This window comes from Erinaceus europaeus, chromosome 15 (genome assembly GCF_950295315.1).
Source record: "Erinaceus europaeus chromosome 15, mEriEur2.1, whole genome shotgun sequence".
Taxonomy (NCBI): domain Eukaryota; kingdom Metazoa; phylum Chordata; class Mammalia; order Eulipotyphla; family Erinaceidae; genus Erinaceus; species Erinaceus europaeus.
This window is the reverse complement of record NC_080176.1, coordinates 46,374,230-46,400,527: the sequence shown is the minus strand read 5'-3', so window position 1 is coordinate 46,400,527 and position 26,298 is coordinate 46,374,230. Positions and strand designations below refer to the sequence as shown.

At 39.3% G+C, this 26,298-nt stretch overlaps 1 protein-coding gene across 1 annotated transcript in view; it reads right to left on the bottom strand.

Annotated features, from left to right (window-relative positions):
- Positions 1-2,178: 2,178 nt before the first annotated feature.
- Positions 2,179-26,298, bottom strand: part of MEP1B (meprin A subunit beta) — a 71,469-nt gene continuing 47,349 nt past the window's right edge. The window contains exons 11-20 of the mRNA XM_007520962.2: positions 17,630-17,747; positions 16,043-16,221; positions 13,504-13,722; positions 12,289-12,441; positions 10,061-10,276; positions 7,135-7,578; positions 5,586-5,765; positions 4,104-4,239; positions 3,045-3,249; positions 2,179-2,193 (exon numbers count right to left, since the gene is read on the bottom strand). Coding sequence (XP_007521024.1) covers positions 2,179-2,193; positions 3,045-3,249; positions 4,104-4,239; positions 5,586-5,765; positions 7,135-7,578; positions 10,061-10,276; positions 12,289-12,441; positions 13,504-13,722; positions 16,043-16,221; positions 17,630-17,747 — 1,865 coding nt within the window. The remainder of the gene's footprint in view (positions 2,194-3,044; positions 3,250-4,103; positions 4,240-5,585; positions 5,766-7,134; positions 7,579-10,060; positions 10,277-12,288; positions 12,442-13,503; positions 13,723-16,042; positions 16,222-17,629; positions 17,748-26,298) is intronic.

Below are 26,298 nucleotides of genomic sequence, written 5' to 3'. Positions count from 1 at the left end.
TGAGAGGGAAGAGAAGATGAGACAAAGAGGGAGCAAGAAATATAAACACTGCAGACCTGTTTCACCACTAGTAAAGTGTCCCAGTTGCAGGTGGGGGAGTAGGGCATCGAACTCGGATCCTTGTGCATGATACTATGTGTGCTTAGCTGGGTGCACTACTGTCCATCCCCTGTACAATATTTTTAAATGACAAAATTACAGAAATGGAGAGCAGAATAATAGTCACCTAGAAATAAGAATTGGGAACAAGAGGGAACTGAATGTGACTAAGTTCTTGTTTTGAGTGTTTGTTTGCTTGTTTGTTTTCATTGACACCAGGGTTATCAGGAGACTCAGTGTCAGGGTGTACTACCACCCTGCTCTCCTGTTTTTCTTTTTGTTTATTTTTAAAATTTTTAAAATTTATTTATTTTCCCTTTTGTTGCCCTTTTTTCATTGTTATTATAGTTATTATTGTTGTCATCGTTGATGGATAGGACAGAGAGAAATGGAGAGAGTAGGGGAAGACAGAGGGGGGAGAGAAAGATAGACACCTGCAGACCTGCTTCACGGCCTGTGAATTGACTCCCCTACAAGTGAGGAGCCTGGGGCTCAAACTCTCCTGTTCTTCTTATGGTAATGAGACTGCTTTGTATTTTGCTTGCACCAATATCAATATCCTGATTGTGACCTTGTACTGTGTTCTGAGGAGGGCAGGGAATGGAATGGGAAATCTTTCTTTATTGATTTTTACAACTATATGTGAATGTATAAACATCTCAAAGTAAAATTTGAGTGAAAAACGTTGAATTGAGCCTGTTGCTATCAAGAAGACAGTATTTTTTTTTTTTATCACTGACAAGTTTAAGCTTTCAGGCAAAAAATTTTGTTTTTGCCACTATAATTTTCAATGTCTTAATAATTAAAGCATTTTTTAAAAAAGGTCAGTGGTGATATTAACTAATGTTATGTTTTGATAACATATGCCAGAAACTGTAAGTGCCACACAACTCAATGAATAGATGTTTTCTAAACCTAAATTCACAGAATCATGAGACCATGTGTAGCTGAATGAACTATTCAAAATGCAGTATAAACCTATGAATTTTACTGTACAGAGCACAAAAGATTATTGATAGTGTTTCTGACTCCACTTGCAATTAACCTTTAAGAAAATACAGACTGTCAAATTTTAACAAAATATTCAAAAAAAACAAATAATTGCCTAGAAATCTATTCAGCTGCAACTCCCTTTTTCAACTAGATATCTTTGTGAAGTCAGATTTTTTTCATACTCTTCAACAATAACATTCAACTAACTGATGTATGCAAAGATGAGAATTCAGATATTTTCTACTAAGCCTACTGTTAACGATTGGTCAAAATAGTAATAAAAAAAAGTAAACTATTATTTTCTGTCAATTCCTCTTATTTGGGAAAATCTATTTTCCATAAAAATAGTATTCATGCTAACATGTAGTAGACTTATTATCTTTAATGATTAATCAACACATATTTTCATTTTCATTCAAGTGAGGTCAGTATTGACAAGTATACTATTTGTAAGCAAAATGGGGGGGTGACCCTTAATGTTGAAGAGAGTGAAGAATTTTGAGAACAAGACTTTAAAAACCAGGAGTAAGTTTTTCTTACTGACAATAGTTGTATGTACAAATCAATTCAAAACCAACTTCATGTACCAATGGGTTTATGTAACCAAACAAGAACATGGTCAGTTTGGGAGAAGGGGACACATGTCCCCAGAGAGAAAGGAATCTGTCCTAGTGTCTTTCTTCCCGAAAGGACAGAATAATACTGAAAATGGTGACTTGCCACATGAAGAATTGTACCTGCTGAGTATTCGTAGTGAGTTTCTAAGCAATCTTTTGTGAGGGTACTACACTTGACCCAAAAATAATTTGAAAACTATCTTTAGTTGCTGCTGCCCTTTAAGACAGTATTATACTATTATATAAGCAGAGGAGCTTGGCTTGCTCACCTTCTTTAGAAACCAAAGACATAAACATTTTCCCAGTTAAGTTTTTACCAAAATATTGATTTATAGTCTTTCCAGCTATTTACAGAGAAAATCCATTTACATGATGAGGCAGTTTTGACTAATTTTAGGTGAAATTCCTGATTAGGAAATCCTTTTTAATTTCATTGGCTAGTCTTCTAGTCTTATTGTTGAGTTAATCTTCAAAATGCCTGCACCTAAGAGAGGAAAGAACAATTGACGGCTTAATTTCTAAATTTAAAATCTGCTCTTTTTGTGAATCACAATGAAATGGTCTAATTTTTAAATGAAGTGCCATCAAGCAGTCTCCTGGCATTCCTCCCAGCTGGCAGGCAGCCCCAGCCCTAGTCCCTGGGAAGATGCACCAGCTGTGGGGCTCACACAATTCAGATGGTAAAACATTAGAGCAAGCAAACATTTCAACCTCAGAAAGAAGGTCATTCTGACTGAAGAGCAAAACTAGGCCTGGATATGTGTATTGTGTACATATGTGTGTGTTCACATACGCATGTATATATGCATATACATGGATATATTCATATTCTAGGGGTCAGGGAGATACAGATCCTCCCCCAGGGAGCCAGGGAGGTGGCTTGGCAGTATAGCACATGCTTTGCATCCACCAGACCCTGGATTTGATCTCCAGTACAGAATAACAAAAATAAATGCAAAACATATAAAATATTATTAAAAGGACGCACCAGTACTTTGGTCTTTCTCTCTCCTTAGTCTCTTTCTCTCTCTCTCACACACACACAAAATTCTACATAAAATTAGATGACTAAACCAAATGGTAACTCTGTTTCTCTCAGACTCTGTGAGAACTATAGTGATTGTCAGGGGTGGGGCACACAGCATTGAGAAGGGCACAGTGACTAAACGCCATGTGTGGATTTAAGATTATACCTCTGAAATCTTTATAATTTTATAAGACACCCTTGAATTACTAATAAAATTAAATTAACAAAATCAATTTTTAAAGTCTTAATTCTTGTTCATATGATTTCATCAACAGGTTTTGAATAACCAAATATCAGACTCAACTTACATTTTCCAGAACCGTATCTGTTGAATTTGAACTTGTCTCTTTATTATATTTCTTCTTGGTACAATAGACACTGACAAGGGTGACTATGAGCATCACAGCAAACACAGCAACAGTGGAGGAAGTGGCAATGATGATAATGTCACGAGTAGAGCCTCTCTTTTCACACTTTTCCCCTATGTACCACCAGTCTTTCCCAGATGGACACCTACATATGCCAAACACAAACTGAGTTATAAGTTGGGGCACTGGAAGTCTCCGGTCCAGTCCCCACACCATCCATAAGGCAGAGCTGAGCAGTGCTCTGTTGAGAAAAAAGAAAAGGAAAGAAAACAAAAGAAAAGGAAGGAAGGGATAAATGGAAGAAGGAAGGGATGGAGGGATATGCATATGAAATTATAATATTTATTAGCATGTGGTCTGGGAGGTGATGCAGTGGATAAAGTGTTGGACTCTTAAGCCTGAGGTCCCGAGTTCAATCCCCGACAGCACATGTACCAGAGAGATGTCTGGTTCTCTTTCTTATCCCTCTCATAAGTAAATAAATAAATACATATTAGCATATGTAAGTATTTTCTTAATGTAAAAAAAGAAAGAAAAAGCAACATAATCACTCCTGATCTGGTACTTCTAACAACAGTTGTGAATTAGGAAAAGAAGGCAAAATAGACAGTGAGAAAATTTTCCTTCTCAAACATATTCTAGTCCTGTCTCTCCAGCTGGCTATGCACCTCCACTTTTTCTCAGAACTTAATTATATTCACTTAAGAAAGGATGTCTGTCACAATTAACCACATCAATTGGTTGGGTGGGGGGACTTTCCAAGCCTCATAAGGCTTGTATTAAGCAATTAGAATATGGTGTATTGTGAAGTTTTTCCCCCCCATAACTAATGTCATTATTCCAAAGTCACAAATGGAGAGGAAAAATAAATATCTGATGAATAGATTTGAGATGAGAACCAGTCGCTACTGTTCACATGGAATGTCTGTATGGAATCCTACGTTGTGAGCATAACTTTTCTCACAGAAGAAAAGAAATCTTTTCCGAGTCACCGCTTACCTGCACTCAGCTTTGTCTTCTTGGACTGTGCAGATGCCACCATTCTCACAAATTAAGTCTTTGCAAAGTTCTTTGTTGCCTCCAGAGGTTGGGACTGGGTTGGGCTGCATTTGTGTGGAGTTAAGATGGGATATGTCTAGGAAGGGTTGATGAGAGCATGGATAGAATCAGTTTGGATATTAAAAAATACTTGCTCTTTAAGTTTCAAAATGTGTGCTCAAGTTTCAGATCTATGACAAGTTTAAAAAATCCAAAAACATAGACTATAACACTCATAGGCAATGAAATAATGGAAGGGTTGAAATCTAAACACAAAGGGAAGCTGAGCTTGTCCAGGCCTAGAGTTGACTCCGAGGGACCCAGGACTTTGTGATCACCCCTCATGGGTCAGATAAAGAAACTAGAACACAAAATTGGAAGGCAGACCAAGCAGTGATGCACCTAGTTGAACACACATGTTACAATGGGGACGAATCCAGGTTCAAGTCCCTGTCCCTACCTGCAGGAAGCTTCATGAGCAGTGAAGCAGGGCTGGAGGTGTCTCTCCCTCTCTGTCTATATCATACATAAATAATAAGTAAAATAAGGTATTTTTTAAATGGAAGTCAATACAAATTTTCACAGTATCATAAGCCTTTTGTTTGATGAAGTAAGTTGGTGTCTGTTTCGTACAAGCCACAAAGTTCTCTGATATATTTTATCTTGCTTCTGGTCCAAGCAAGATTCAAATGGAATTGAAGAATATGTGACTTTTCTCCACTAAATAAAAGGCTCACTCCATTGACTTGTTATTCCTGAATAAATTTTTTTTTTAATTAATTTTTTTTTTCCTCCAGGGTTATTGCTGGGCTCAGTGCCTGCACCATGAATCCACCGCTCCTGGAGGCCATTTTTCCCCCTTTTCGTTGCCCTAGCTGTTGCAGCCTCATTGCGGTTATTATTGCCATTGTTGACGTTGCTTTGTTGTTGGATAGGACAGAGAGAAATGGAGAAAGGAGTGGAAGACAGAGAGGGGGAGAGAAAGATAGATACCCACAGACCTGCTTCACCGCTTGTGAAGCTACTACTCTGCAGGTGAGGAGCAAAGGCTTGAACTGGGATCCTTACGTCGGTCCTTGCACTTTGCACCACCTCCACTTAACCTGCTGTGCTACCGCCCGACTCCCGTATTTTAATTTTATTTTAATAATAATTTAATACGAAAAGCATTACTTTCATTTCTAAAGAAGCTTATTGCTTAGTATTTCCACGGTTGCTCCATGAGGTGGTAATTAAATTCTTTCTCCTGGGCCACTCACTGTCTTCATCCAGGTTATCTCCATATTTCATATCTTCATATTGTTATTGATTCATATACAAATAGCCCCTACTCACTTCCTCCCACAACTCTAATGTGCCTAAAAATGGAATCCCTAAGAACACAGTAAATAATAATGGCCACAAAAAAAGATGACTTGTGTAAAAATATTTGTATTCACATACCTTCCACTGTCAGTAGGATATAAACATCATCTCCTTTTATATAGTCCCTGCTTCTCAGCCTGCTGTAAGTTATAAAGGCACTGGTCCCATAGCCTGTATTTCTTCTATACTGAGTCCCATTAGGGAAAACAGCCACTTGTCCCACTTTAGAAGGCTTATCCCAAAAGTAGTCTCCATTACCTGAAAAAAGTAATTTATAGTAATGGATTGTGCTTAGTTAGCATCATCATAGCTTTTGGTGGCAGGAAAGCACAGGCACTGTGAAACACAATTAGAATAGAGCTCAAAATAATTAAATGATGCTATTGACTGGTGATGTATTCCCTGGCAAGTCTCTAGAACTTGTTCATTTATACTGTCCTAAAGAAAATGAGATTGCCTGGCAGGCAGGACCATATTCTAGAACGAGAGATACCAAAAGTTTCCTAGGCGAGGTATCACAGGTTCACTGACTGACTCATACAGAAACTCTTTTGTCCACCAGGCTCATTGCTAAGGGCTCATAGAAGTGTAAGGTCAGAGTTACAGATACTCCTTTGAACTGAGTTAAATCAGTATGTTGCTTAGGAAGCTTTTAATATTAGCACAGAACAATTTCTTTCATTTATGTCATTATTCGCCTAACAAAGTCCTTACAGAATAGAAAACTGTGAAAAACATTGTTTCTGGGAAATAGTGAGAACATGTTCAACCTGCAACTATGATCAGTATCATTTCAGAGAGAGAAAGAAAATTGATGAAGAAATTCTGAGTTTAAAGTTTCGACAATCCTTCTTGTGAATGTTACTTTATCCCTATCAGATTATGGGTTTTTCCTTCTTTAGTTCAGGTTCATTACTTTCATATGAAGAGGACAGCAACAGTCACTTGGCCATAATTTCCTTTTCTCTCCCCCCCCTTTATTAGCTTCATAGAGGATAAAGGATGATTAAAATCAGAAATTGCTTTCTGACTACTGCTTTTTTTTTTTTTGAAACTGAAAAGATGGAGAATGATATCACCATTGACAAGTCCCCTAGAACTTGTAGTTCATTTGCACACCCTTGCTGGCCCTCCAAAGCACCTGCACAGTCTCCTGATAAAAGTTACCCCCAATCACAAGAGCTGACTTGCTTTTGACAATCCCAAAGGAAAACTAGGGCCTATAGGTTAGGGAAACAGTACAATTCCCCTTACCTGAGCTATTGTGGTTCTCAGAACAAATCTGTGGAGTTCTCACCACCCCAGCTGGACTACTGAGGGGACTGGGACTTCAAAAGATTTTGCTCAAGATCACATGGACAATGGGAAGCAGATTTTGGGTTTGAAACCCAGTCATGTTAGACTCTAAAACTAACACCCATTATATAACATTAGGACTTTAGAACAGTCATTATTTCACAGGAATAAAGCCAAGAACTTCTCTTTCCCTGCTGATGTTAGTATCTTCTCCCTAAGATTGAAGGCTCAGAATTCCCTAGGTTCTTGACTGTATGTTCTTTCATTCCCAAATCATCCATCCCTCCTAGATTAATGATCATATAGTAGTAATTTTTAAAAAATCACAAACCAGTTGTCTTTAATGGGTCTGTGGTTACACTTCGCTGGTTGGACATACTCCGTCGAATGTCAGGATTTTGATCCAAGAGTGTCATTGTGGCTTGTAGCCAAGAACATGGCCACTGTAATTGATCATCATTGGCTCCGGAGATCAAAGAGAAATATATTCCTGCATTAGTTTCACGGCTTAAATCCAATGTAACCTGAAAGGCATAACCTTTAGAAGAATAAAATGGAGGGCTTTCTAGAGTTACATTTGTGCTGCTGATGAACTGTGTGAAATTTCTGATATGCCAGATGTGATGAGGGCACCGTGTCTCCGAAAGATTGATGTCATCGATAGAAAGACCACCCAGTGATGTACCAGGGCCTCTGAGTCCTTCAAGTACCACTCTAAATTTATTGGTCACATTCAATGTTACATGGTAAAGTTGCCATCTCCCGATGGGTATATCTGCAAAAGAGATATTACTGTGAATTCACAGAAGACAGAGGAATTATGATTCATGTGCAAGTCAGCATTAGCATTCTAACCGTCGTGGACAAATGATCATCCTAAAGCTATTAATTCCTACAGAAATTCTCCCTCCTCCAAGCCAGACACGTTTACTTCAAGGAATGACTATGAGGTCAGATTATTTTCTGGAATACATGGGCGTTCACCATCTTGCTTCTCAGATAACTCATAGAAACAAGTGGCAAATAACAACCTTTGACTCATGAGTACTCCATGTTGTAATTATGAGTTAATGCTCATTCTATGCTAGCAAAATAGTCAAGTAAGTCCATTGTTCTATACTGTTTGCAAGATTCCATGATTCTCAGCCAAGCCTCCTTACATACAGAGACTGTGAAAGGGATGTAACTCAGTGGTAGAACACATGCTTCCTTCGAAGCTCTGGATTCTATTCTTAGCACACATAGGTGTACAGTTTAACTGGAACTCTTCCTTCACATACAGCATTTCAACCAACTTTTTTTTTGCAAAATTAAACCCTATAAAGTCTATGTCTTACAGTTTATTCCTTGGGTCACAAACCAATGATTCAACATTATATGCTTTTATTTGCATTTTGATACCTACTATCTTCTTTCTCTCAATCTACACTTCCCCTTCCACTCTTATCCTTTCCCCCAGCTAACAACTTGTCTTGCTTTTTTAATCTTATCTACTCAAAGAGTACACTAAAAAAAAAAAAAAAAAAAAAAATCCAGATTCATGTTAAACTGGTTAATGATTTAATGTTTACACAATGGTTTAAAGTTTAAATAGAAAGAGGATATGAAGGACAGTTGCTTGAAATAAATTAAAACTAGCCAAATTATATAAAACACCATTGCCTGGAGAGATGGATTCTATATTGAATAATAAAAAAAAACTTCCACTTCATTATTTCCAGCACTACCAACTTAAATTCTAAACTACTAACTGGTTTCAAGTGAGACCCACAGATTACTAGTGGAAAAGAATATATATTATGTATAATTAAATACTGTATTACATATACGATGTATATTTTATAATGTAGTATATCTGTCTATATATATAATTGATCTCACTGCAGATATTCATGAATAAATCTGTGTTTCTGATTGTTTCTCATTGTCAAACAGAGGAAAATGATGAGATGTATAACCCAGTGTGGGTGGATTTTTTAAACAGGTTACTTTCAAGTCAAACTGAGTGGTCAATCTGTGGAGCAGACATTTGCCAACGCTCAGACTCTCCCTTCTTTGAGGTACTCTCTTGATCATCTGGTTTAATAAAAGGTCAACTACTTCACAGAAAGTAATTGGAATCTTTTTAATATGACTCTGGGGGAGTCCTCCAAGGGCCTCTGTAGGCACAATACTGTTAAGTCTACTCCCTGGTTCAGTTTTTTTTTTTTTCAATCCTAGATTTTAGGAGACAGAGACGAAGAGAGAAATAAAAAAAGAAACACCTAATCACAGCTCCATCATCCATAGAATTTCATCCATTTTCATCTTTGGTGCTATCCAGGGCACTTCCTTGTGGTTCAAAGGTAGGTCCCTACACAGGAAAGGCATGCACTCTAGCGCTGAGCCACCTCCCAGGTCACAGAGATATATATTATCTCGGTGGGACTCAGTGTCTGCACAATTCCACGGTTCCCAACAGCCATTTTTTATTTCTTTTTTTCTGTCTTTTTTTTGATAAATCTGACAGAAAAAAAGGAGATAAAGACAAGAAGTCTTTACCTGCATTACTGTTCCACCACATCTATGATGCTACAGATGGGAACTGGTGGGGGTTAAACCCAGGTTATTACGCATGGTAACATGTGAACTCTACCATTCAACCTCCTGACCCCTCCCCTTTTTTTTTCTTGCTTTTAGAGAAAGAGTCCTATTTTCAGTATTAAGGTGCATTTGATAAATGTAAGCTAAGAAGTGTCTAACCCCCAGCTGTAAAACAAAGGACATCAGAAACAATACAAAAGGTCCCTGACAAGTCCAGTCCTCCTGGACCCAATTCCTCCCTCGTCTAAGATGGGTTCCATTGTTTCTTTCCTCCCTTCTTTCCACTACATCTCTCTTTTTCTCACCAAAACACTGCTCAACTCTAACTTATAATAAGTTAGACTTACTAGGGATTGAACTTTGGGCTTTGGAGCCTCAGGTATGAAAGTCTTTTACATAACCATTACACTATCTTCCCAATCCCCAATTCATTTTTATTACTCACTGAAAACTAAAAACTGCAGTACCAGAGAATGGTCCGTGGGTTGAGTGTCACATAATACAGCACACAAAACATTTTCATTTTTACTTCTTTACCAAAGCATGAAACAAGAAAGATCAAGTTAGATGTTGAAAGCATGTAGTTGATAGACCCTATCCTGTTATGTTGCTGCAATAGGAGTAAAGGCAACCTCATTCTGAATCAAACAACAAGAGTATTGATAGATACATACCTTTTATTTCTTTCACAAGGGTTAAGCTACCATTCACATGACTTGCAGAATACTCCCTGATGTAGATATTCAGTTGGTCAGGTTCCTTTCTGCTATTATATAAGTAGAATTGCAGGCACTGAAATCCTCTTTTAGGGTATAATATTCTACTTTCCAGCAGTGCTTTGGCACCCACATTTACAGACCCACTGTTGAAATGCATGAAGAAGCCAAAGTCTGTTAAGGAAGCAAAAGAAACTACAAATAAGAATAGTGTCTTGGGAGTCAGGTGGTAGCGCAGCAGGTTAAGCGCACATGGCGCAAAGCGCAAGGACCAGCTTAAGGATCTCGATTCAAGCCCCCAGGCTCCCCACCTTGCAGTAGAGTTGCTTCACAGGTGGTAAAGCAGGTCTGCAGGTGTCTATCTTTCTCTCCCCCTCTCTGTCTTCCCCTCCTCTCTCCATTTCTCTCTGTCCTATCCAACAACAACAACATCAATTACAACAACGATAATAACTACAACAATAAAACAAGGGCAACAAAAGGGAATAAATATTTTTTAAATGTTTTAAATGTTTAAAAAAATTAAAAAGAATGATGTCTTGTGAGTACAATATCCCCTAGTATGAAGAGCACTATGTTATATATTTAAATATAGTTCTAGGAACAAGCCATTTGTGAAAGATATATTAACTCATCATTTTCTTACTACAGGGGTTATTTTTCAAAAGCTGGGAAGGCTGAGGGGAGTATCACCTACCTATTCTATTTTCTCTCTCCCCCTTCTGACTCCACTCAATCTCCTCTATTCTTTCTGGTTTATGTAAGATCTCTATCAACTATCCAGATCTGTATTTCAATTAAGTAATTAATTAACGTACATAGTTGGAGCTTTCACTGCTCTGGGTCGCTTTTTATTTTACTTTAATATTTTATTTATTTAATTTTTTAATGAGAGAGAGAGACAGAAAGAAAAAGACAAAGAGAAAAAGACTAGAGCTCTGGCTTATGGTGGTACCTACCAGGGGTTGAGTTGGGGACCTTGGAGTTTCAGGCATGAAAGTCTTTAAATGACCACTTCTACAATCTCCCTGCTCAGTAGTCAGCTTTTGGACTCAAACTGAAGACTTCAGAGGTGTACCTGTGGAGTAGGAGCTGCCTCACATGGCTGCCCTGATTAACTAGGAAAAGTAGAGATGGAGACAGAGAGAAAGAGAAAGATCACAGCACCAGTTTCCTCCAGTGCCACCTCTCATGAGGTGCAGGGCTCAGATCTGGTCTGAACACATAGTAAGGTAGACACCCTTAATAGGTGAGCTATTTCTCTGACCCCAACTGTGTATTTTAAAAGCTAAAAAAACTGCTGAATATATTTGATCTGTAAAACCGTAAATTTAACATGTACAAAACATTAACTTGACACATATATAATGTACTATGATTGTTATTATTATAATAAGTAGCACCTTGACCCTATGACATAGTCATTTCTTTTTAACACAGGAAATAATTTCTAGTCTCTGAGCAAGTTTGAAGACTATAGGACAGCACTGCTGTCTATAGTCTATAGCCACTGTTCTGTGCACTAAATTTCAAGGGCTCATTTACTACTCTTTGAAAGTATGTACCCTTTAAAATCTCTCCCATCTCCACCCCCTAAAAAGGAAAGCTATTAGTGACTTCAACCCCTACCTACATCATCTAAGCTAATACATAAAAGTCCAAACTTCTGAAATCTAGTTTTTATATCTTCTGCTAAAGTTAAGCAAGTAAACATAAACATAACATTATAACCAAACAAAGGACTACTTAGAGCAAAATTGCTATGGAAAAGGATACCTATTTTGTATAACTTGTACTTTCTACCTTCGTGTCAAGCTTTTTTTTTTTTTTTTTGAAGGAAGGCATGCAATCACGACCAACTGAAATTGTTCACAGCCTAGTACTGTTTATGTGTCTCTTGTGTCCTACAGGCCTCAAGAAGACACTTGCCAGGAGGAACAGTCTTCTGCTGTGGGCATCATAAAGCCCAAATCCAGTTGGGACAAAGTAAGTGAAAAAGAGTGGGAGCAGAAGCAACAAAGAAATAAACCTTGTCTGTATCTTTATCTTTTAAAAGCACAGAACCAATTCCTTAGAAACAATTTAATGATTCTGGTAGAAATTAAAGACAAAATCCCAGTCTTCCACAGTAAAAGAAAATAGTGGCACCACCAAGTGTAAAAACTAAAATTTCTGACTCCTGTCACCTTTGCACTGGTCCATGTTGGAGTGATCACTCTCAGGTCCTAAGGGTGCCTGTGAAAGTCGCTTCCAATCATCATCATCCTCTGAACTTTGAATCATACCACAGATATTTTCTAGTTCGAAATCACAGGAGTCCATGAAGCTCAAGGAAGAAGCTACAAAAGGAGGAGGGAATGTACAGGTATTGACAATATTCATCATTATAACCTAAGTAATAAGAGATTAGTTTGTCGTGGTCCGCGAGCTGGGGGAATTGTGTGGAGTTGTACCCCTCTTATCTTACGGTTTTGTCAATGTTCTCTTTTTATAAATAAATAAATAAATAATTAATTAAATGCAAAAAAAAAAACCCAAGGAAATTAAAAACTAGTTTATAACAGAAATAGCAGGAATGCAAGAAGGGAATGTGAAAAGGGAGGGCCTAGTGGATCTGGGTGAGGGTAACTCAGATTTGTTGATATCAGAACCACATTATCTACATCTGAATAAGCCCCTAGCCCCAGGTCCTTTCTCTCTCTCCCACCCACCCCTCTCTCTTATTACCTAAATTGTAGAAATGTGGGTTGATGGTCCTCTAGTTATTTGGCAATTAAGCTGGAACTCAAATTATTTCATCCCATCTCTATTACAACTGACAGACCATCTTAGCTAAAAAGAGCTTTTAGGAGCAAATTGATTCTTATGGAAAGAAGTAGAAGCTTCAATATCTTCACGGGACCCGATTTGTTTTAGAGTGGTTAAGGCCAGAACTTGGGAAAAGAAAAATACATCTTCCAATAATAAATTGGAATGTGGATGGTATGCTGATTTTGCTCCCCAACTACCCAGGGCTATTGCTGGGGCTCGGTTTGCGCTAGGAATCTACTGCTCCCTCCTGGCAGCCGTATTTCCTTTTTTTGTTTTTTAATTTATACCTTTCTTTGATAGAACAGAGAAATTGAGAGGGGAGGGGAGATAGAGAGGGAAGGAGAAAGATAGACACCTGCAGACCTGCTTTACCGCTCCTGAAGCATTCCTTGCAGGTAGGGAGCTGGGGCTTGAACCCGGGTCCTAGAGCTTAACGGAATATGTTACCACCCAGTCCACATGCTTTCGCTTTCCATGAATTAAAAAACCTCTATTATTTCAGAATATGTTCAGCCAAATGGCATGGGCATCTTTTTTTTTTTTTCCCCTACATAGCAGCGAGAAGTTGTTCAGAAGAATCTGTCACATACAGCAGTTATATAGTCGACTCAGCTTAGTGAGATCAGATTCACTGAAATCCATTCGCTGGCCAATCACATCCATGAAACCTGAAATCCTTGTTATGATAGTGGGTTCCGTTCCATTTTGAAATGCAGTTTTACTGTAGTGCATTACTGAGGTATAATCGTAGGGTACATTCAAGGAATCTGATACTTGGTCCGAATAGGTGTTAAAATTGTGCTCTTTGCCTAAATGATAAACAAAAATATTAATTAGTTGGTGTTCACAAAACTTACCATATCTTGCTCTAAGTCATTTCGTAGGCTCCGGCCGGGCGAACAGAGACGCGGGGACAACGGCTGGGCAGGGAAGCTGTATTTCTTTATTCAGGAACAACGATTCATAAACTAAGACAAACTAATCACCAAACAAAACTCTGCTGTCTCTTTGCAGCGGCACAAACACTCTCTCTTTCTCTGGAACTCTCGAACTCTGAAACTCTTCCACTGTGGAACTCTCTCTTACTCTCTCACCCTGAAACTCTCGAACTCAGGAACTCAGGAACTCTCGTACTCAGGAACCCTCTCCCGGGGTTCCTTGGGGCGGGGCCAAGCAGGCCCGCGAAATTAACAGGACTCATCCAATTCTCTTGGCGGGGGAGGGCTAGAACAAACCAATGTAAAGCATACGACACACAAAACTTACCATATCTTGCTCTAAGTTACCTTAACTTCAATATGGAAACTAGAATGAAAATAGCTTTTGCTACAACTAACATTATTTCCTCTACCTCCACCTTAGGATATAACAGTCGTACTGAACATACTTAAGTTTCCATTGTAGTCCAGCGGTGACTATAAGCATTTGGCCTGAGGTTCTAAGTACTGCTTGTAGAAAGGAGGATCCTAAAAGATGTTGAAACTGGTGGGGTCACGGGAGGGCAATGATGTGTTGGGGACTTGAGCAACAGGCAGAGATGAAAGGAAGAGAATTCTGAGAAGTGTGGTGAGATGGGATATGGGGATGATAAGGTAGACTGGACACATCACAAATCCTTGATGTCACATACGCAAGGATTTTATGGTTAATGGAATATGTGTAGATTATTTAAATACACTTAGAAAGATAAACGGAGGGGCTGGATGGTGGCAAACCTGGTTGAGCGTACATGTTACAATGTGCAAGGACCTGGGTTCAAGCCCCAAGTCCCCACCTGCAGGTGGGAAAGCTTCATGAGTGGTGAAGCAGGTCTGCAGGTATCTCTCTGTCTCTCCCTCTCTATCTCCTCCTTCCCTCTCGATATCTGACAGTCTCTACCCAATAAATAAGTAAATATAATAATTAAAAAGATTTTTTAAAGAAAAGATAAAAAATATGTATATGGTTCAGGAGGTGTTGCAGTAGATAAAGCCTTAGAATCAAAAGCGTAGACTCCTAAGTTTGATCCCAACGTCACATCAGCTCTGGTGTTTTCTCTCTCTCTCTCTCTCTCTCTCTCTCTCTCCTAATTAACCAAATAAATCCCTTAGAAAAAGCAAGAAAAGACAAATGACTAGTTAGTATCATACTAGTATGCACTGTGAAGTGGAATGATTTTTATGGGTCAGTGTGTATCAGATCTCTATAGGTATAGACATGCTGTCAAATGTAGACACAAGTTTCTACCCAGCAAACTGAGTTTAGAACTTGTAAAGAGTGAGACCAGAGATAAAAAATTGAGCATCTCTCTTAGTCATGGAATCATTTCATCTATAACTGTACCTTATCCCAGTTGAGATCATCAGTCATTGGGGAGAGAGGGATAAAGAACAATACAAGTTTCATGGAGCAAGAAACCCAAATACTCCACGAAATTAAGAAGTACATGACGATGATGAATTACCTTCAAAAAAATTTATAAAATTATAAAAAATCTCTATTGGAGATTTATAATCATGCTAGTTTAACAAACTGCATCTACAGTACAGGAATATAATCACTGAAAAAAAGAACTTTTTTAAGTTTTGGGTTTTTAAACTTTTTGTATTATCTTTATTTATTGGATAGAGACAGCCAGAAATCAAGAGGGAGTGGGATGATAGAGAGGGAGTGAGACAGAGATGCCCACAACACTACTTCACCACTCACAAAGCTTTCCCCCTGCAGGAGGGGACAAAGGGCTCAAACCCTTGTGCATATGTGATATGTGTGTTCAACCAGGTGCACCACCACCCGGCCCCTAGAAGATGATATCTTTTAACTTAGCATTTCCCAAACCAATTTGACCGTAGATTCCTTTTCCTACAACGTCCATGAACATACAGTGTGAGATAGCACACTACAAAATAGATTAGAAAACACTAATCAGGTTTCTAAGGTCACATCTAGCTTCAAAAGTTGAGGTTCTGGGATACTATTACCTCAGTGACTTTCAGGCACTTCAACTCATACTGACTTAGAGATGAATGAGGTAAGCCTTCACATCAGAGGGTTCCCATATTAACAGATGGCAAAAAAAAAAAAAACGGAAACATATTTAGCAAGTCAATCTTTAACTGAAAACTGTTTTCAAAAGCCAGAGAAATGTACCTGAGAGAATTCTGTCCCACACAATCCTGACATAGTCATCCCGGTCAGAACGTGACTGCTCATGCCAGAATCCCAGTGCATGGAGGAACTCATGTTGAACTGTACCTATTCTGTCACAGTTTTCACCAATGGAGAGTTCTTGCTTCCCAGAATTTTTACTTCCCACTGAAGACCAGCAGCTTAGAAAAGAGGAAGAAGGTGTTAAAATGGTTGAGTTGAAAAACAAGATCAGAAGAGAAAACACAAGTAGAACCTGAACTGGAGTTGGTGTGTTGCATCAAAGTAAAAGACTCTGGGGTGGGTGGTGGGGGGGGAAGAGTACAGGTCCAAAAAGGATGACAGAGGACCTAGTGGGGATTGTATTATTATGTGGAAAATTGGGAAATGTTATGCATGTACAAACTATTGTATTTACTGTCAAATGTAAAACATTAATCCCTCAATAAAAATAAAATGGTTCAGGTGGGATCTCAGGGAAAAATGTTCAATGTCCTGTTGGGAAATTGTTAAGCCAGCTCCCCCTGCTCCACCCTGCATTCCTGATGCTATGGCCTATCTACATAATCATTGCTTTGCCTGAAAGATCCCCCACCCATTCCATTCCATTCCTTTGATCTATCTTTCAAGACCCTCCTGGCCCCCAGGGTATCATTAACCCCACCAGTTAAAACCCTCACAACAGCTGCTAAGGAAGTTTCTACCTTCCCATCACCCTTTTGCCTTTTTCCACCCCTTTCCTAGTCATTTCTGTTTCCAACTTGTCACTTCCAGGTCTGGCCTTTAAAAGCGTTGCTCTCTGATCAATAAAGACATTGCATTGCCTAGTCCTCCATGAGTTTGGTTCCTGAGTCACCTATCTCCCACGTCACTGAGTGAGTAGCAGCCCAGGCTGGCTCCAGTCATGTTCCCTCCAACCCGGAAAGCATGCGCCTGGTAAGAGGCATCCCCATGCTAGCCTGGCAATGTCCAATTCACTTAGTTTCCTACCTCGATCCTTCCTTTCATTTCTTGACACCAAATACCTCCCTTGAAGCTTGGTGAGGTATGAAACACCTTATAGATCAATGATCTTTGGAAAAAGTGCTCTGGTGCTGAATATTACATAAGGCCTTCAACTAGCCCACACCTGGTTTTTCTTGGAAATTTTAGAGGCTTTCAGATTCCTTGGTACAATGGTGACCATTAACAAGAGTTCTGCAGGTGCAATGACCACTTGTAATTTCCATGTCAAGCAAATAACAGTTGTCTTCTTAAGTCATAAATTACTAGGTTAGAATAAATTTAAATACATGAGCATGCTCAAACTTGTTTTACTTAAGGAAGATATAAGATGTAGATCATAAATAACTCAAGTTCACAGAGCTGTGCGATCAATGTCATGCAGCCTCATTCACTTATCTTTAGACTGGTCATCTGCTTGCATGCCTGACAAAATGTCATTTTTATGGCGAGAGAGGCTAGATCTGGTTCATTTTTCACTCTCTAGCAAACAGCAGAAGTCCCAGAAGCAAAGGCAGTTGTTGTGATAGACTACCCTAGTCATAATGTCTTCATCAAAATTCCTAGAAAATAAACTCTTCTACTTACCCACTGCCCTTGAACACTGATATATAATTAGCTTCTCCAGCCCAAGGCTTGAAATCAATGCATGTTTTTAGACGATAGCGTTCAAATGCATTAAGGATAACTCCCTTAGCATTTATTTCTGAAAGAAGAAAACAAACAAAAATAGACTCATTAAAATTATCACCATTGAACATGTTACCATGGAAACAGGCCATGCAATATATTGCTTATCATCAGTCTCGTAATGAATGTTTAGTTTTACAAAATTTAGTATTCAGTACAATGCAACAGCATTGCAACTACTGGGTTGTTGGAAAAGTCAGGACCCATTTTTGTACAGAAAAACTATGTTGTGGTTTTTCTGACAACCCAATATTTGGTTGTTCTTCATGTTCCTTTTTTTCCCTCATATTTATCCTCTGGAGTCAGTGGAAGTGAGTAAATGAACAGCACTGTTACCTCAGAGAACATATTCATTGGATTACAGGCACCCACAAAGAATAATCATCACCACATAATTCCTCTGTGAAACTACAATATGCTTTTAAAACATCACAGCAGAGTTTTAATCAAAGAACCTTGACATGGAAGACTGTAGGTATGTGCTCTAATAGTATTCAAGTAACATATCTGAATCTATAATTACGTTTATTTCTGCAAAGTGCTCTTTCTGGTATAGAATTCTGCTGGAAATGTCTCCCTGATCTGACAGCATGTCAGGGCTGCCAGGGAGACTGGAATCAGAAGAACTGTAATATCTGTTTGTTGAGTAAGAGCCCTGTACCAAAAAACAAAGAAGTACCCCAAAAGTCCACATTCCAAACCCATCCTGTTTTATTTTTGAGGCCCTGAAAGGGCTAGGTGTGTGACAGTGATATGACTTCATCCTCAAGCCTATAATAACATGATTTTTTGTTTGTTTGCTTGTTTTTAATTCTTTTATTATATTTATTTAAGAGAGACAGCCAGAAGTCAAGAGGGAAAGGGATGATAGAAAGGGAGAGAGACAGAGAGAGAGACCTGCAGCCCTGCTTCAAACTCAGAAAGCTTTCCCCCGCAGGTGAATATCGAGGGCTCAAACCCAGGTCCTTGCACATTGTAATATGTGGGCTCAACCAGGTGTGCCACCACCCTGGCCCTAGAAGATGTTTTCTTATAGTCACCAGGATTCAGTGTCTGTACAATGAATCCACTGCTCCTTGAAGGTTATTTTTCTTTTCTTTTCTTTTCTTTGAAGTTTTTATTTTTATTTTATAGGACAGAGAGGAATTGAAAGGGAAGGTGGAGATAGACAGGGAGAGAAAAAGAGACACCTGCAGTCCTGCTTAATTGCTCATTAAGCTTCCTCCCTGCAGATGGAGACTAGAGGCTTAAACCAAGGTCTCTGCACATGATAATTCAACTCAGCTGTGTGTAAAACTGTCTGCCCCCCAAAGATATTTTCTAGTATTTTTTTTTAAATTTGTTATTGGATAAAGATAGAGGGAAATTGAGAGAGAAGGGGAAGATAGAGAGGAAGAGAGAAAGAGAGACACCTGCAGACCTGCCTCACCACATATGAAGCAATTCCTCAGGTAGGGAGCCAGGGGCTTGAACCAGGATCCTAACCGGTCCTTGCACTTTGTGCCCCGTGTGCTTAACCCACTGCGCTACTGCCTGACTCCCGGGTATTTTCTGCCATTATAGATAAAGTAACCTTTGGTTACTTCTGATGAAAAGATACCTCTGAGCTGACCTACAAGGGATCACTCTGAAGTTCACCTTATCACTTAACAAAGAATGTTAAAGGTCAGCCTCCTTGAGTTAACTCAAAACGTTAAAAATTAACTAGAATTCTTCTCTGCTAAGGATCAATGACATATTCTTTTTGTGAATGTAACTTCCCCTTATAAATGGAGACCAAGCATCCAGGGTGAGAGAGTATAGTTCAGAGTAGCCACTCAGAAAAAGCTGATGGGGGCCCAATGGGTTTTCACTTTAGCTCCAGATGATTTACTAAAGAAATTTCTCTTTTGGAGCTCCAGTGGTGTAATCAGTTAGTGCACAGTACTTATACAGAAATTTCTCTTTTTTTTAAACTCCAAATTCACTTCATAAGAGTGATTATTTTTCACTACTGGGGGAGAAAAATTACAAGATTCACTATTAAGCTCAGGGGCCAAAGTATGGTTAAGAAACACTGTTTCGGAATTAAGTGATTTTAATAAATGTAATTAGTAGAAATTTTCTCACATGAAAAATTTTTTTTAAATGGGGCCCGGTGATGGTGCACCTGATTGAATGCACATGTTATGATGCCTAAGGATCGGGGTTGAAGTCTCTGGTACCCACATGCAGAGGGAAAGCTTTGTGAGTGGTGAAACAATGCTGTAGGTCTCTGTCTCTCTGTTTCTCAATCTCTCCTTAGCCTCTCAATTTCTGGCTGTCTCTAGCCAATAAATAAAGATAATATAAAAATTTTTTAAAAAGAGAAAAGAAATAAAAAGAAATCATTGGTCTCTTACTGAATTGTGCCGGTTATTTTAGAGTTAGAATTTTAAGAAACAGCTTAGAAGGAGAAAATGGCCTAATACACCCTTATAATTAAGGTTAAGCAATATTTTAGCCTAAGTTTTTATCTCCTATGAGCCTCAAATTGTTCCCTATGTCACGCTTGATATTTTCTGACCATTATAGAATCCCACTGATTTTGAGAGAGAGAGAGAGAGAAGCTAACAGTTCACAGAGATATGGAAGTCAAAAAAGGAAGAAGCACATTGTGAGGGTGGGGTGGTACACCTGATCGGGCACATGTTATGATGAGCAAGGGCCCAGGTTTGAGCCTCCGGTCCACCTGCAGGGGGAAAGGTTTGCAAGTAATGAAGTGATGCTGCAGGTGTCTCTCTGTCTCCCTTTCTATCAATCACCCCCATCCCTCTCGATTTTTTACTGTCTTTATCCAGTAAGTAAAATTAAAGGGTTTTTTAATTTTAAAAAATTAAGAAAAAAGAAGCATGAAAACAGCATGCAGGGGAAAGAAGCTGAGAGGTCAAAGTGGAGGGTAAATAGTGGGCATGTGAGGCAAGGTCACCACAGGTGGGTCGGCCTCCAGCTGGGAGTGCAGGAACTTGGCAGATAAGATGGCAGAATCAAGAGCATTTCACTTTGAGGCCAGACACTCACCTGAAACCCCCGCCATCCTTACACTTGCATTTTATGTAAAACCTTTGCCAATTCAGCTTCGGAGATTTGGGACTTTCACCGACTGAGTGAAGAAATAAAATCAACTCTTGTGGGAATTTTGTGAAGAGGAAGGAAGGTAAAGTGTACTGAGCATTTATCGAATCTTCCCTTTCTTCCTGCACTGATCATGTAGCCACTGCATTGAAGAGGGTATATATTTTTAACATGTGAGGAAAAAATTCTTCTCACTCTTAATACACTTTGAAAAAGTTCACTGCTCCATACATCAGACAAGAAACTAATCACCAAAATATATAAAGAGCTCAGCAAACGTAGCACCAAAAAAGCAAATGACCCCATCCAAAAATGGGCAGAGGATATGAACAAAACATTCACCTCAGAGGAGATCCAAAAGGCTAACAAACATATGAAAAACTGCTCCAGGTCACTGATTGTCAGAGAAATGCAAATTAAGACAACACTAAGATACCACCTCACTCCTGTAAGAATGGCATACATCAAAAAGGACAGCAGCAACAAATGCTGGAGAGGCTGTGGGGACAGAGGAACCCTTTTGCATTGCTGGTGGGAATGTAAATTGGCCCAGCCTCTGTGGAGAGCAGTCTGGAGAACTCTCACAAGGCTAGACATGGACCTTCCATATGATCCAGTAATTCCTCTCCTGGGGTTATACCCCAAGGACTCCATAACACCCAACCAAAAAGAGGTGTGTACTCCTATGTTCAAAGCAGCACAATTCATAATAGCTAAAACCTGGAAGCAACCCAGGTGCCCAACAACAGATGAGTGGCTGAGAAAGCTGTGGTATATATACACAATGGAATATTATACAGCTATCAAGAACAATGAACCCACCTTCTCTGACCCATCTTGGACAGAGCTAGAAGGAATTATGTCAAGTGAGCTAAGTCAGAAAGATAAAGATGAGTATGGGATGATCCCACTCATCAACAGAAGTTGAGTAAAAAGATCTGAAAGGGAAACTAAAAGCAGGATCTGACTAAATTGAAAGTAGGGCACCAAAGTAAAAACCCTGTGGTGAGGGGTAGACATGCAGCTTCCTGGGCCGGTGGGGGATGGGGGTGGGTGCGTGGGATGGGACACAGTCTTTTGGTGGTGGGAATGGTGTTTATGTACACTTCTAGTAAAGTGTAGTCATATAAATCACTAGTTAATTAATATGAGAGGGGGAAAATTAATTGTATGTCTCGAAGTTTTTAAAACACAGACTGAGTCTTTTTAATATATAGCCTGTGTATTTGATATGTGGACTCTCTCAAAAGCCTAGACCAAGTAGATCAGAGGCAACCAGTGGCACAGCTATATACAAGATACTGGGTACTATACAGAAAACCCTAACAAAAGGACTTTTCAAAGTTAACCCAATTACCAAATAATCCATTGACTTTTTGAACCCTAAGACAGCAGGAACCTCACATCTCCACTATAGAGCCTATATTTCTCCCAGTCCTGGAACCTTTAGGATAGGGCACACTTTCCCACCACATGCCTCTCCCAATCCATATCAAATAATATTGCATCAGCTAGTCGCAACCTAATCAACATGCCACCTCAACATGCTTCAGCTCAGACTGTGTCCAGAGACTTCACGTGTGGAATGACAACCCTTCAGCTTCATTACTCGGGTGAGACCTTTCCTTTCATAGCATTCTCTAATTCCATCCCAGGTGGATCACTTTCTAACAAAGTCCCAAAACCTAGATATACACCAGTTTCTGTGAGAGAGAGCATATGTTCACACGTATCCATAAACTACTGCAAAATATATACCTGGAAGCAGAAGTACACTAGAGTTTGCAGTGAGTACCCCCCTAATACTTCCTCTTCGCTATTCCAAGCTTTGGGTCCATGAGTGCTCAACAATTTGTTTGGCTTCGTATGTTAACTCTCTTTTCAGTCACCAGGTTCCAGATGCCATCAGGATGCCGGCCAGGCTTCCCTGGACTGAAGACCCCACCAATGTGTCCTGGAGCTCCACTTCCCAGAGACCCACCCTACTAGGGAAAGAGAGAGACAGACTGGGAGTATGGACAGACCAGTCAATGTTCAGCGGGGAAGCAATTACAGAAGGCAGACCTTCCACCTTCTGCAACCCACAACGACCCTGGGTCCATGCTCCCAGAGGGATAGAGAATGGGAAAACTATCAGGGGAGGGGGTGGGATATGGAGATTGGGTGGTGGGAATTGTGTGGAGTTGTACCCCTCCTACCCTATAGTTTTGTTAATTTATCCTTTCTTAAATAAAAAATAAATTAAAAAAAAAAAGAAAAGAAAAAGTTCACTGCTATACTATTAAGAAGAGACCAGGTACTTTCTAAATTAGTAATAGTAGAGTTGGGTGGGGGTATAGCATAATGGTTATGCAAAGAGAATTTCATGCCTGAGGCTATCAAGTGCCAGATTCAATCCCCCACACCGCCATAAACCAGAGCTGAGTAGTGCTCTGGTAAAAAAAAAAAAAAAAAAAAGAAGAAAAGAAAGAAAGAGGAAGAATAGTAGAATTGCAAAAATGGCCTATAAAATTTAATTTTTAATTATATTATAAAGACTGTAGCCTGAGATAATGTAATCATGCTAAAAGGATAATGAAAATTTTAAAACACTATAATAATAACAGCAAGAAAAATTTAGACAGCTTGTGTCCAAGGAGATAGCTGGACTTGCGTACCCAGAGTGCCACTCGCCATGTCCCCGCGTGACTTGTCTTTCTTGCCTTCTCTTTTTTTTTTCTCTGTATTGTGTGAATCCCTTTCTTTAATTTGTAAAAAAAAAAAAAAAAAAAAAAAAAACTCTCTCATTAGATAAGTCTTTTAAAAAAAAAAGTAAAACCTATATAATCTGAGTGCTAACATCGGGGTTGAACTTTTTTTTTTTTTCTGCCACTAGAGCTATGTCTGGGGGTTATTGCCAGCACTATGAATCCACTGTCCCTGAGTGACCACTGTTTCCTTCCTTCTCTCTCTCTCTTTCTCTTTTCCTGTCTTTCTCTCTCTCCTTGCAATTATTCTTGATATGGCAGAGAGAAATTGAGAGGGAAGAGGAATTAGAGCGGGAGAGAGGAAAATAAGACACCAGCAGACCTGTTTCACCACTCATGAAGCACCTCCGGGAAGGTAAAGGTTGAGGGAGGAGAGCGGAAGCTCAAACTCAGTCCTTAAACTTGGTAATTTGTGCGTTTAACCAGGTGCACCAGCACGGATGCCGTAGGATGAACTTTTTACCTAACATAGTTCATATATATGTGAATTCAATTTATTTTTATGTTTAGAAATTATTAGCTGCCTGTCATATTCTAGAGACTATTACAAGCCTTAGAATTACAAGATGAAAACAACTCCTGTCCTGAGGCCCTCATTATGCTGTTTTATGATCTTGCTTCAAAATAGGCAGGTTACTCAAAAGTAGATCTCACTTTGTGTTTGTGAAGTTCTGAGTCCAGAACCACACTAGAGGAGCGAAAAGAACTCCACAATCATGGGATGGTTCTCAGTTCCAGTATCCCCACATCTACTCTCATATTAAAATAGAAAAAAGCAGAGCCAGGGAGTGACTAACAGACCAGTGTTAAATCCTAGGTTCTATCTCCATCACTGAGTTTTAAATAAATAAAATGAGCTAGCACATAAAACACATAATGTTAGGAGACTTATAGTTAAATACGTGACAAAAACCCCATATCTATGGACATCTAACTTTTGACAAGAGGGCCCAGACTATTGGGAAAAGGAGGGTTTCTTCAACAAATGGTGGTGAAGAAATTGAGTTGAAACATGCAGAAGAATGAAACTGAGGCACTACATTTCACTACACTCAAAATTAAACTCCAGGTGGATTAACGACTTAGACGTTAGACCAGAAACTATGAAATACTTAGAGAAAAATATTGGCAGAATTCTTTTCCATCTAAATTTTATAGACATTTTCAATGACATAAGTCCAGTTGCAAGGGAGGCAAAAGCAAAAATAAGCCCATAAGACTACATCAAATTTAAAAGCTTCTGAACAGCAAAAGAAACTACCACCCAAAGAGACTCCTTACAGAATGAAAGGTATTCACATCAGACAAAAGGCTAATAACAAAAATATATAAAGCATTCACCAAACTCAGCAACAAAAAAACAAATGACCCCATCCAAAAATGGGGAGAAGATATCAACAGAATGTTCACCAAAGAAGAGATCCATACTCCCAGAGGGTTAAAGAATAGGCAAGCTACAGTCTTTTGGGGGTGGCAATGGTGTTGATGTTCACTCCTAGTAAAGTGTAGTCATATACATCACTAGTTAATTAATACGAGAGAGGGAAAATTAATTGTATGTCTTGAAGTTTTTAAAACACAGACTGAGTCTTTTTAATATATAGGCTGTGTATTTGATATGCGGACTCTCTCAAAAGCCTAGATAGACCAAGTAGATCAGAAGCAACCAATAGCACAGCTATATACAAGATACTGGGTACTGTACAGCAAACCATAACAAAAGGACTTTTCAAAGTTAACCCAATTACCAAATAATGTGATGATAACATTAACTATCGATTGTCTTTTTGAACCCTAAGACAGCAGGAACCTCACATCTCCACTATAGAGCCTCTACTTCCCCCAGTCCTGGAACCTTTGGATAGGGCCCACTTTCCCGTATGCCTCTCCCAATCCATATCAAATAATATTGCATCAGCCGATCGCAACCTAATCAACACAATGATTGCCACCTCAACATGCTTTAGCTCAGACTGTGTCCAGAGACTTCACGTGTGGAATGACAACCCTTCAGCTTCATTACTCGGGTGAGACCTTTCCTTTCATAGCATTCTCTAATTCCATCCCAGGTGGTTCACTTTCTAACAAAGACCCAAAACCTAGATATGCACCAGTTTCTGTGAGAGAGAGCATATGTTCACACGTATCCATAAACTACTGCAAAATATATACCTGGAAGCAGAAGTACACTAGAGTTTGCAGTGAGTACCCCCCTAACACTTCCTCTCCACTATTCTAAGCTTTGGGTCCATGATTGCTCAACAATTTGTTTGGCTTTATATGTTGACTCTCTTTTCAGTCACCAGGTTCCAGATGCCATCAGGATGCCGGCCAGGCTTCCCTGGACTGAAGACCCCACCAATGTGTCCTGGTGCTCTGCTTCCCCAGAGACCCACCCTACTAGGGAAAGAAAGAGGTAGACTGGGAGTATGGACCAACCAGTCAATGCCCATGTTCAGTGGGGAAGCAATTACAGAAGCCAGACCTTCCACCTTCTGCAACCCACAACGACCCTGGGTCCATGCTCCCAGAGGGATAGAGAATGGGAAAGCAATCAGGAGAGGGAGTGGGATATGGAGATTGGGTGGTGGGAATGGTGTGGAGTTGTACCCCTTCTACCTTATGGATTTGTTAATTTATCCTTTCTTAAATAAAAAAAAAATAGGCAAGCTATGGAGGGAGGGGATAGGATACGGAGTTCTGGTGGTGGAAATTGTGTGGAGTTGT